Here is a 12,500-nt window from a genome sequence, read left to right as displayed (position 1 = left end):
TAGTACATCAATCGCACAACTTGGTTGGCTTTGTGTTTTTAACAGTTTCTGTAAGGAGTTGGTGGAGTCCAGACCATACAAGTGTCCTTACCAGACTGCTGCTGTCCACTGACCTCTCCGTCTGACGTTATAAAAACAGAATGTGCAAAGCTAGCTTAAGCGTCCAAGAAAAGGACGCTTTGCAACTTAATCTGGTTACTTAATCAACAAACTAATGTTTTGCAGCATGTTGTTAGACATTGAATATTTTTCTGAGGTTTGCTTTTCAGCATAGTCACAAGTTTCACAAGCTCAATACATTCCGAGGAGGGGGTTCAACTTGAACAAATGGGTGTCGCAAATACTCTTTTCACACTTGCTTCGTTGGAAGGATTGACCTAAGCTGTATGTACAGTATTTAAATGTCTTCATTTTATTAAGGTGCTATTCAGATTCAACACCATGACCAATACAAAACATAAAAAAATAAAAGGCACACTTTGAGAAGTGTTCCAAGTAGTTCAGTCCTTCAAAGTACACATACCCCCATTTGAGAACTCCTGCTTTAAGGAGTAGGCTACTCTCACACTTAGCAACCCTAGCACCAGGGTCGGGCTGCAACAACTACCCACAGATCAGAAAAAAAGAAATAACTACCTCTATAAATGTGTAAAAGAACAACTTATTCAAAACAGATGTGGAGAGAGAGATTGTGATTCAATGTTCACGTTCAGTGCATCTCTTCATAGTTCTGGTATGGAGAAACATCTGCTCAGACTCTGGGTCCATGGCGTTTGTGTTAGAGATGGGTTTAATGCAATGCAGTTTTGATGTAACTAATGTCACATTGGCTGGAACCAACGTGGTACAGTGGTGTGTGGTTGAGGAGGAACCCCTAGTGTGGTTGTTGGATCTTCATCACCGCTGGTGTCTTACCTGTAGAGGTGACCTGTAGAGCCTTACCCGTAGAGCCTTACCTGTAGACCCTTACCTGTAGACCCTTACCTGTAGAGCCTTACCTGTAGACCCTTACCTGTAGAGCCTTACCTGTAGACCCTTACCTGTAGATCCTTACCTGTAGAGCCTTACCTGTAGAGGTGACCTGTAGAGCCTTACCTGTAGACCCTTACCTGTAGACCCTTACCTGTAGACCCTTACCTGTAGAGCCTTACCCGTAGAGCCTTACCCGTAGACCCTTACCTGTAGAGCCTTACCTGTAGAGCCTTACCTGTAGAGGTGACCTGTAGACCCTTACCTGTAGATCCTTACCTGTAGAGCCTTACATGTAGAGGTGACCTGTAGAGCCTTACCTGTAGACCCTTACCTGTAGACCCTTACCTGTAGAGCCTTACCCGTAGAGCCTTACCCGTAGACCCTTACCCGTAGAGCCTTACCTGTAGAGCCTTACCTGTAGAGGTGACCTGTAGAGGTGACCTGTAGAGCCTTACCTGTAGAGCCTTAACTGTGGAGCCTTACCTGTAGAGCCTTACCTGTGGAGCCTTACCTGTAGAGCCTTACCTGTAGAGGTGACCTGTAGAGCCTTACCTGTAGAGCCTTACCTGTGGAGCCTTACCTGTAGAGCCTTACCTGTAGAGGTGACCTGTAGAGGTGACCTGTAGAGCCTTACCTGTAGAGCCTTACCTGTAGAGGTGACCTGTAGAGCCTTACCTGTAGAGGTGACCTATAGATGAGCTTTGCCTGTGTATCCCCACCTGCAGCGTATTGCTTTAGTCACCATCTTACCTGTAGATCCTTATCTTTGGCATCTTGCATGTAAACCCTTAGCTGCTGCGTCTCACCTGTCGAGCTCCACCTGGTGCACTCAGCTGAGGCCAGCGGCCCCCACTGCAGTGAAAACATTGTTGTGTTCGGTAAACAAACATGGGCGACACATGATGCCGCTGGCTGAGTGCTGAGGGGCATTGTGTGTGTAGTGTTGTGTGTGTGTAGTGTTGTGTGTGTTGTGTTTGAACCAGACCGGTCTCTCCATTCTCACGTGAGCTTGTCTGGCCCTGCCTGCTCGCGTGCTGCCATGTGACGCATACATGCAGACTCTCTCTCTCTCTCTCTCACTCTCGCTCTTTCTCTCTCTTGCTCTTTCTCTCGCTCTCGCTCTCACGCTCGCTTTCTCTCTCTCTACCTCTCTCTCTCTCTCTATCTCTCTACCTCTCTCTCTCTCTCTCTCTCTCTCGCTACCTCTCTCCCTTCTCTCTCTCTCTCTCTCTTTCTTTCTCTCTCTCTCTCTCTCTCTCTCTCTCTCTCTCTCTCTCTCTCTCTCTCTCTGTAACACTCCATTTCCTCTGAGTCCCCTCCCCTGCCCCCTCCTGTTTTTCTCTGCTCAGAGGAACAGTGTGTTCTCAGCCACTCGTCACATGGGCCCGGCTGTGCTGCGCGTCACGTGACCACAGCTCAGCCAGACTTCTGGTTGGTTGTAGCTCCGCACGCGCTCAGACCTCAACAACAACATAGTTTGCCGCGGGGGCCCCTGGGCTGCGTGCAGCAGGCCAGCCCAGTGTAGTGCGGCGGGGCGGTAGCCCAGCACGCTACAGCCCGGCATGCAGACCGTGGCTGCAGGCCGCCCGCTAGAGGCCCTCGTGGCATTGAAGGGTTGCCAGTTCAAATCTCAGCCTCCAGCCTTCAGAATGTAAAGGTGAACCAGTGAATATTATGGTGACTGTGTGAATCTTAGGGCGGCTGGGTGAATATTCTGGTGAATGTGTGAATGTCATGGTGAGTGTTAGGGCAATGTGTGAATGCGTGAATGTTTTGGAAAATGTGTGAATGTTATGGTGAGTGTGTGAATGTTAAGATGATTGTGTGAATATAAAGATGAATGTGTGAATGTAATCATGAATGTATGAATGCTAAGATTAAAGTTTGAATGGGGGGATGTTATTATCAAGGTTTGAATGTTATGATGAAGGTTACAATGAATGGGTGAATGCTACGATGATTCATTTGTGAATGTTTGTCTAACTGGTGCGTGGACTTTGGTCTGTTGTCAGTGCTGCTGGTGAGGGTCAAGAGATGACAGGTCAAACGGAGCTGCATTCCAAGGTGTTAGTCAAGCTGTATCACCGTCGCTCCCATCATTCAACACAGGATCCCAAGTTTATAAATCCCAAAGATTTATAAACCTAGCTTAGGGTGACCGGAGCTAACCCTAGCTTGTGAGGACAGGAGCTTACATGAACTCAGTTATGATGGTAGCTGACCTTAGCTAGCTGGGATGGTGGCTAAACATAGATTTATCCCATTTATTTTTAATGTTTGAATTGTTTGGTATTATTTGCTAGCTAGGTCCCACTTATAAAGCTATGGCTCTTAACCTCCTTTAGCACTATTTAAACTATTCCACTAAAGCCTACTATAGTATTTAAACTATTCCACTATAGCCTACTATAGTATTTAAACTATTCTACTCTACGGTGCTGTTTTCATTTGTACTGACCAACTATTCAAACAGTTTCATCATGCAGGCCAAACTAGCTTGTTACCGTTGGCTCCTCGGTGGCTGTGTTTCTGTGAATGGACCCACGGCCACGACTGACCCAGACAGATGGGAGGGTGGGTGGGGGGCGGGGGGGACTTGTGCGAATTCTGGAGCAGCCTTTAAACAGAACTGATGGCCACTCGCTGCCAGCGGGGATGACGCAGTCCTGTATACATAACCACGGAAACTTCTGGTCTTGCCAAGAGTTCCCTGCAGGCTAGCCTAGCAGGTGTAGCAAAGCTGGCATAGCAGGTGTAGCAGGCTTTGACTTCCAAGGACGTCCAAACAAATCATGGAGGAGGTGTACTTCCGCTGCACAGGGTCAGGCCTGCCACTTTATATCACCGTGCCCTTTCACAGGTCAAAGGTTTAAGAACACCAAGGCGCCCAGCCCTCCCCGCTGCGGACTGAAGACATCGATTGCGTACACAGTCTCTCGTTATATTTACAATCTCAGAGGTTGAGGCTTTGGCGTTAACGCCTAACGCTGACTCTCGTGTCAAACTCGGAATGCTGCGGTGGAGGAAAGGGTATTGAGATCAATCATTGATTTGTCGACCTGTGAACTCCCAATGGGAGAGTAGTCCTGCCTCTGCACTCTGCACTGGTCATATGCCGCTTTTCCACCGCCAGTACCAACTCGACTCGACTCGACTCACCTCGACTCAACTCGGTTTGGTTGCGTTTCCATCTAAAAAAGTACCTCTTCAATGTGGGCGGGTCGTAGAAAAGAACCTCTCCACCATGGGCGGGTCGTCATTAGGTTTTAATCACGGGAGACGCAATTCCCGGGAAATCTGAATCTGATCAAGACTATTTCCTGATTCCCGGGAAAGGTTATGATGGGAAATAAAATAAAATAAAAAGCGCAATGACTGCGCGTCTATTGTTGTCATACGGTAACGTTGATAGAGGCGAAACTCGAGCCCTAGGAAAGGAACGACACTGAAACGAAACAGCGAAACGCTGATCCTCCGGAGCCGGTCCGTGGACTCCAGCCACGCCGGACACACACAACCACGGCGGACACACATAACGACGCGCAGCCTAACTCGAGCCCCGGGAAAGGAGCGACACACACGGCGAAACGCTGATCAGTGTCCCCCTCGGGAGCGGATTCGTGGACTCCAACCACGCCGGACACAACTTAACTTTGAATGATTACTCCCATTTACAGCCGCTGGCCAATCAGTTACCAGCAGCCTGTATACGTCACACAAAAGTACCTACTCCGCTCGCTTGGAACCTCGACGGAGGTAGTACTAAAAAAAAGTACCCGGTACTAGGTACCAGGTACTTTTTTTGCCAATGGAAACGCAAAAAAGGCGTGGCGAGTCGAGTCGAGTCGAGCTGGTACTGGCGGTGGAAAAGCGGCATTAGTGGTCTTAGGCACGACGGGGGAAGGCGCTGTTTAACCTGCCCAGCATATGGCGGCTTAACCTTTGACCCCCCCCCCAGCACGATCAACAAGATTTAAATCGTCCAGCTTCGCCAGCGAAACGGTGGACCGCTGCGATGGTTCCCCTGCTGAGCGCTCGCTGCCCCCGCAGCGTCACATTCTCACGTTTTAGAACCGCTTCTAAACGTCTGACAGTTGTTGTGACGAATCATCGATGGGAGTTAGTGACTGGCCTGAAATGAACATCTGCTGCTTTTCATCAAAAGTTCTAATTTTACACATTTAATGTGGTCATTGTTAGGGGAAATGTATTGTATTTATAAACCTTTTATTTCACTATAATTGGTATTCCGACATCACATCATAGTAACTAAACTATGCAGAGAGCATTATACGAAATGTTTTATTAACATATTTCATTCAATGACATAAAGACCTGTCCTTAGTACTGTTGAGATTCCTGTTGTGGGTCAAAGCTACAAGGTCTACGTTAATAGAGGTACAGGCTATAGGTCTGTCGTTATCTGTGTGGCTGTATTAGAGGCTAAAGTCTATTTCCAGAGTGGTTTGCTGCATTCCCTTGACACATCTCAGTCGTAGTAGTTAGGCTAGTTAAGCTACTTGTTCTGCTGTGATGGCGTATAGACGCGTCTATACGTTGACTGTATGGAGTCACTTTTGGTGTGAACGCGGCTTGACCGTGCTTGGACAGGTCCGACCCGCTCCTGAATAGCGTCCCATGTTAATGTGTTATGTGCTAGCTTCTCATTTGAGCGTAAACTTCTCATGAAGTGCGTTATAATCCCATGTCACTGTTTTAGCATCCCTTGTTGCTGTGTTAGCTGCTAATTAGTGATGGGTCGTTTGCGAACGAATCAGTTCGAATGAACGACTCTTTAACTCTTTAAGAACGAACCGACCTGATTCCCCGTTTCAGTTCTCTCTCGTTCGTCTCGTTCGTTCGCCGAGACTCGACTCCCAGCTCCACCCACTAGTCGCTGAGTCGCGACACTCAGCTGAAAGGAACTTAGTTAATGTTGTGTTGATTGATGACCGTTTGCACAGTTACACGATCGTGATTCGTTTGAGAATGAGAATGAGGGAGGAGCTGAGTCTGACCGACTCAGCTGAGAACCGTGATTCACTGCTACCAGAAACGCGACGAAGGAACGAAGGAACGAACGATTCTGAATGATTTTTCTTGCCGAACTGACCGACGCGAACTGAATCAAGAAAACGAATCATGAAATCCACCACTACTGCTAATGTTGCCTTGTTAGCGTCCCATGTTGGTGTGTTTTGTCGTGCGGTTGTGTGGCTTCATTGGTCTGGAAAGCACTTATTCTGATTATTACTACATCTGTTCCATATCCACTGTTGTTTGGGTAAAAATAAGAGTAACAGAGGAAAGAAAAAGTATGTATAAAATAATGAATTATAATATCACCCTTTAATTGAATGTAGTATTATGTTGAAGGTCTGTGAAAGTAAACATTTGGAGGTCATCTGATACAACGGACACAGGATCACACTGGCACTCTGAATGACCCCACTGACACACACACACACACACACACACACACACACACACACACACACACACACACACACACAGTTTTGCCTTGAAGTCCTTCAGAAGACTCAGGGTTAGGGTTAGTGGTTGTTATGGTGGTTATAATATGGTATGATGGTGGCCAGTGAAGCCCTTTGAGACTGGACTTTGATTAATGCTTCACTTATAACGTGTATCTGACTTCTGTCGACAAAGAGCTACTTCAGTATAGACGGTTCAGTTTTATACCCACCATGTGATTTATCTCTATTGAAGCACAACTAAGCTTGACCCAAAACTGATTTGGCGACTCGTTTTGTCAACTTCCATGTCTGAGTCTAACCAATTAGCGATGCGCGCTCCCACACCAGCTGAGGAAAAGGAAATCGCTTGTCAGCTGATTGCCCAGAAGTCAACTTCCAATCTTCCATGCTCGAAATCCCTGAATTGCTCTCGGTGTCTGGATGGTGGCGCATCACCATCTTGTGGTCGGATAGAGTTACTACAGCTACAATCCTCTCCCCTCGAACGCAATGACGTTTATGCAAATTAAAAAGTAAGCTTACTAAGATGTAAGATGTACATCCGGACGTTTGTGAAGAGGAAGTTTAAACTACTCAAAAGCAAACAAGCTATATATATATTTGTTTTTTATTAGTGTGTTTGTATGAATGTTGAAAAGATATTTTCTCAGAAAAATACACAATATCCACTTACATCAGACATAATAATAATAATAACATCCGTTTAAACTATAGTGAAATGTGCTGAAGTGCGAGTACGGATCTCTGTGTGTCTGTGTACACTGAAGTGTCTGTCTGTCTGTCTGTGTCTGTGTGTGTGTGTGTGTGTGTGTGTGTGTCACATTAACGTGTGTGTGTCGTCCCCAGATCTGGCCCCCTCCCGGGACAGCCCCAGCCCCATCGACCCGGAGTCGATCCAGGTCCCGGTCGGGTTCAACCCGGACCCCGCCGACCTGGCCCTGTCCAGCGTCCCAGGACAGGAAGTGTTCGACCCCCGCAAGAGGAAGTTCTCGGCGGAGGAGCTGAAGCCTCAGCCCATGATCAAGAAGGCCCGCAAGATCTTCATCCCTGAGGACCTGAAGGTAGACAGTACACCCACCTGCCAGCCACCTGTAAACAAGCTGACCTCAGATGTAAACAAACAACAAACAACAAACCTATTGAGCTGCACTTTTATACAAAGCAGCTCTCTGCTTTAAGGAGCGGTACTCTGGTGGAGAGCTGTTTCCCTGCTGCTGGTTCTGTCAACATCCTTACTGCACAAACAGCCGTATATTGATTCTCTTTCTTCTGACAAATGTATAGCCTGGAAAGCCAGAGCCACGTCTAGAGAGCTGTAGGGTCTGGCAACGAGTCATGAAAACGGCCCGACTTGAGGGGCGGCGCCAAGCATGCATCTGAAAATATCACTGCACGCCATTGGATAGCACTGCAACCAATCAGAAGAATACAAGGGGTGACGTATCCAGACCAGCGGAGCTAACCAATAGATAAGACTCTTGCCGTATCCGGTCGGTACAACAGCAACGCTTTTGGCCCCGCCTATATCAGATACACCGATGTGATTGGTTAATGTTCTGGGGCAGGGGAATCGGGGAGTGAGTATATTTCTCATTACCAGAGTGACTCACTGAGCAAATTCTAATTGTGCTCTCTGGATTTCCAGGGTAACAAATGTACTTATTGTAAGTCACACGGTGTGTCTTTTTACAATTTATTTGTTACCAGCCTTCGTAGTGTTGATCAGCAGAGAAATAGTCTGCCAAAGACGTTGACGTCGCCTAGCAACCGAGTACGCTGGGGTTGATGAGTTACCGGACTACTTGCGGAGTGATACGAGAGACGTGGATCAGAGGCAAAAAAAATATCCACTTTCCGGTCATTATATGCTTAGCAATGGTCAATTATCAAAAAAATAATTGACAAAAAAAATAATTATCAAAAAGTAATTGACCGCCGAACGTGGGGAAGGCCCATGCAAGTGAACGGAGCGTTCCACAGCATTGAGGAGAGCCGCGTCATAATATCTGATACTCGTCACACTACTGACACCTAGTGGCCGTCAGGTGAAATACTGCAACTCATCCCACCGTTGCCCTGTGTCGTCCCCCCCTTCAGGACGACCGGTACTGGGCCCGGCGGCGGAAGAACAACGTGGCGGCCAAGCGGTCCCGGGACGCGCGGCGGCTGAAGGAGAACCAGATCGCCATCAGGGCCAGCTTCCTGGAGAAGGAGAACGGGGCGCTGCGGCGCGAGGTGGCCGACCTCCGCAAGGAGCTGGGCCGCTGCAGCACGGTGGTGGCCCGCTACCAGGGCCGTCACGGGCCCCTGTGAGGGGGCCCCGCCAGGCCCCCACACACACACATACATGCTCCCAGAACACACACATACACACACCCTGAACGCACACATACACTAAACGCTCACACACTGAACGCACGCACACACACACACACACACACACACACACACACACACACACACACACTCACACTAAACGCTCACACACTGAAGACACACACACACACACACACAAACACAGACACACTGAACACAAAGACACAGACACACACACCCACACCCACACACCCTGAACACACACACACAAACATACACTGAACACACAGACACACACCCTGAACACACACAAAAACACAAACACACACACACACTCTCCCTGAAACTACACACACCTGACGTGATGTTTAGAAGGACAATATCTGTCAATGTCTCTTTTGGTGGAACTTGGACCAGAAACACACACCTGCACACACACCTGCACACACACCTGCACACGCACATGCACACACACGTGCACACGCATGGCATCCTGTGATTTTCCACCCCAGACTCCACTTGTATCCACGGTTGCCCACCCCCCCCCCCCCCCCCCCACGAGGAGCTGTGAATGAGCCGTCACACCAGACCACCCCCCACTACCCACAATCCCCTTCTCCTTCTGGTTGATATTTCTAAACCAAGGCGAGGCAGACTCACTGTGTCACTCTGTACCTGAAGAAGATGGAGCTGTCCTACTGTGTCCCTCCACCTCCTCCACCTCCTCCACCTCCACCTCCTCCAGTTATCCCTCATTTTCTCAAATGGAAGATTGTGTTTGTTTTGGTGGTTGTTGGTCTTTCTGATAAATGTCCCCTTGTTATAATTGTTATCATGTTAGCATTTATAATGTGTTCTCTATCTTGTTTAGGAAGAGATCAACTCAGCCAGAGATATTTTATTCCTTTATATGTATACACACACATATATATATATATATATATATATATATATGTGTGTGTGTGTGTGTGTGTGTGTATATATATATATATATATATGTGTGCATATATACATGTGTATATATATATATATATATATATATATATATATATGTATATACAGTATATATGTATATGTATATGTATATATAAATATCGTTTTTTTGTTTTTCTTTGTTGTTAGCATGGTTCCTATGTTTCTGTGAGCAGTGCAGCGGACTGTGGTGTTAGCGAGTAGCATCGTTAGCGTATGAGTAGCATCGTTAGCGTATGCAACGGGTGGCTGTTTGAATGTAGGCCTACAAACGATGGTGTTTCAAACGATGGTGGTCAAAAAAAAAACAATGAACCTTTTACTTCACCACAAAGAGTTATATTGCTTATAGAGAGATGATATGTTTATATATAAAAGCTATTATATGTGTTAATTTTGTACAGTAAATTTCCTACACTAAATATAAATATATATTTTACAGGCACAACACATTCAGAATGCTATTATTGGAGAATAAGATGATGTTACGCAGAGATAATCACATTGTGGTATTTTGATATTCTATATGAGCTCGGATGTGTTAGCTATACAAAGATATTTCAGCCGTTTCCAAATCCTTCAGGGGAATTCTCTACTTCACCGTTATGTAACACGTTGCTCTCGTGTACGCTTAAATGTCTGACCGTTGCCATTTTAAAACGCTATCGGTATTCTTAAAACCCACCACACACACACACACACACACACACCTTTTGTCACCACAGTCATCGTCCTTTAGTGTGTGAAGCTAAACAGCTGTGTTGCTACCTGCGCCGCGGCTACAGGTCGTAGCGGCGTGGCCTGGGAGAGCAGAGTCGTGTTTCGACTTTGTTCGCAGGGATAAAGTTACTATGAAGGAGGGGGTCCTCCTGTAGCGGGGGCGTCTCTCTCCGGGCTCCATTGTTCCTCACGGCCGGCTGTAGCGCGTCCCTGTCCCTAAGTGATGGACGGCTAAAGCTGTCCTGCTGCACTCACCTTGTGGAAGCTTTTGTGTCGTGTTTTCTCTCTGTGGTTGGGGTGGATGTGTGCCGTGCGCTCTCTGTTAAGCCCCCCAATGCCGTCGTGGGGTTTGGTTCTCATGACTGTTTGTGCTATCGCTCCCCCCCCTGGGGGGACCTCAAGCTTTATGTAGGAGAGCAGAAACCCGACATAGGACTAAAAGCCAACATACTGATTCATGCGTCCCCCCAAATGACCTCACTGCAGAGGGACGTCACCGCCTCGCCCGCGGTCGAAGGAGAGTCTGTTTCAGTGCCTTGAACACATCGACTGCAGTTTGTCAGCAGAGAAATGTTTTGAGGTCCCACCACAGTTTCACCTCTGCGCTGAAAGGCCCCTGAAAGGCATCTGCGGGCCCCTGGGTATTGCACGCTGCGATGGACCTCCCTAACCCTTGTATTTATGGCAACACCACGCTTTGGAGTGTACAGAACAACGGAGCATAGAGAGGGATTCTGTTACGGCTGTCAACGAATAGATACGACATTACTTTGTGCTGCCCTCTGTCCTTTGTAGTGTCTAATAAACTCTTTACCAATGATTTGATCGGCTTTCTATTTCTTCTGTGATATATATAAAGAAATGAATGATTCAATAATGAAAATTATATATTTTTTTAATCTAAAAGGGGTCAAACGCTGGCTAAAACAAGAGTCGTGTTGGTTAATGACCTACAACCGAATTAGAACACATCCTTTATTCAGACTTTGGATTAGAATTAGAACACATCCTTTATTCAGACTTTGGGCCAGTGACAATTCTGACAATTCAAAAAAAAAGATGAAGAGGTTGAGAAATCGAGAAAAGATACGATGAGGAAAAATATAGAGAGAACAGGAAATTAAGAAAAAAGCAAGAGAAGAATGACGGACAGACGGAGACAACCTACTGCAAATAAAACCCTCCCAAACCCCCCCAAATAAACCCAACCCAAAGAAACCCCTTACAACTAACCAGAAAACTGTCAAACCCCACCCATAGGAATCCCTTACACTAATCTGTGAACAACAGCAACCTGTTGCCCAAACCTTAGAGCGAACCCTTAGGTCAGGTTTACGGTTCTAGAGTTTCTAGACGGTTTCCTTTGCATGTTTTGTTTTTGGGGATTGATATTTTTCTATTGGGATTTAGGATTAGTGATGACTTATAGCCGGCAGAAACAGCATAGAATAATAGAAAAAAAGTCTAAATATTGACGTCTAAAAAAACATTGAAATATAAGCCTACATGTTCGGCTTTATTACACTTTCAGTCTGGACAACCGACTGGTTCCATGACATTGGTGGGGGACACGTCCTCACTTAAAACGACGCCGTCTATGCCTTCTATATATTTGTGAAAGCAGCATTAGAGATTCGTAATAGCATATTTAAAGTTTCTGCACATCTCGGAGCCGCTCTGCTCCTGTACAGCATGCGGCTCACAGAAGCACAATGACATCATGAGAAAGTCGTCCCCCCCATCGACCAGGCGGCCGTTGCCAGGCGACCGGCGGCTGGAGGGGGAGGGGAGCTGCTGGAGGGGGGGTGGGGGGCGGGGGAGGCAGGGGCAAGTAAATAAAAGCGCAGTTTCCAGTGTGTTTGCTTGACGTCCTCCCCTCGCTGGAACCCAGCCTCGTTTATTGGGTCACAGAGCGGTGTGAAAATCCCGGTAACCAGAAGCACCTAGCGTCCATTCCACGACACCACACACACACACACACACACACACACACACACACACACACACACACACACACACACACAC

The 12,500-nt window shown here is 47.0% G+C and overlaps 1 protein-coding gene across 1 annotated transcript in view; it reads left to right on the top strand.

The window, feature by feature from the left end:
• The window catches only part of hlfa (HLF transcription factor, PAR bZIP family member a), a 15,915-nt gene extending 4,620 nt beyond the window's left edge, over window positions 1–11,295 (top strand). The window contains exons 3-4 of the mRNA XM_084476064.1: window positions 7,314–7,528; window positions 8,565–11,295. Coding sequence (XP_084332190.1) covers window positions 7,314–7,528; window positions 8,565–8,780 — 431 coding nt within the window. The 3' untranslated portion in view covers window positions 8,781–11,295. The remainder of the gene's footprint in view (window positions 1–7,313; window positions 7,529–8,564) is intronic.
• The last annotated feature ends 1,205 nt before the right edge of the window (window positions 11,296–12,500 follow it).

Source organism: Micromesistius poutassou (genome assembly GCF_964030765.1).
Source record: "Micromesistius poutassou genome assembly, chromosome: 1".
Lineage (NCBI taxonomy): Eukaryota > Metazoa > Chordata > Actinopteri > Gadiformes > Gadidae > Micromesistius > Micromesistius poutassou.
Note: the sequence above shows the minus strand (reverse complement) of the source record. Positions and strands in the feature narration are given on the sequence as shown.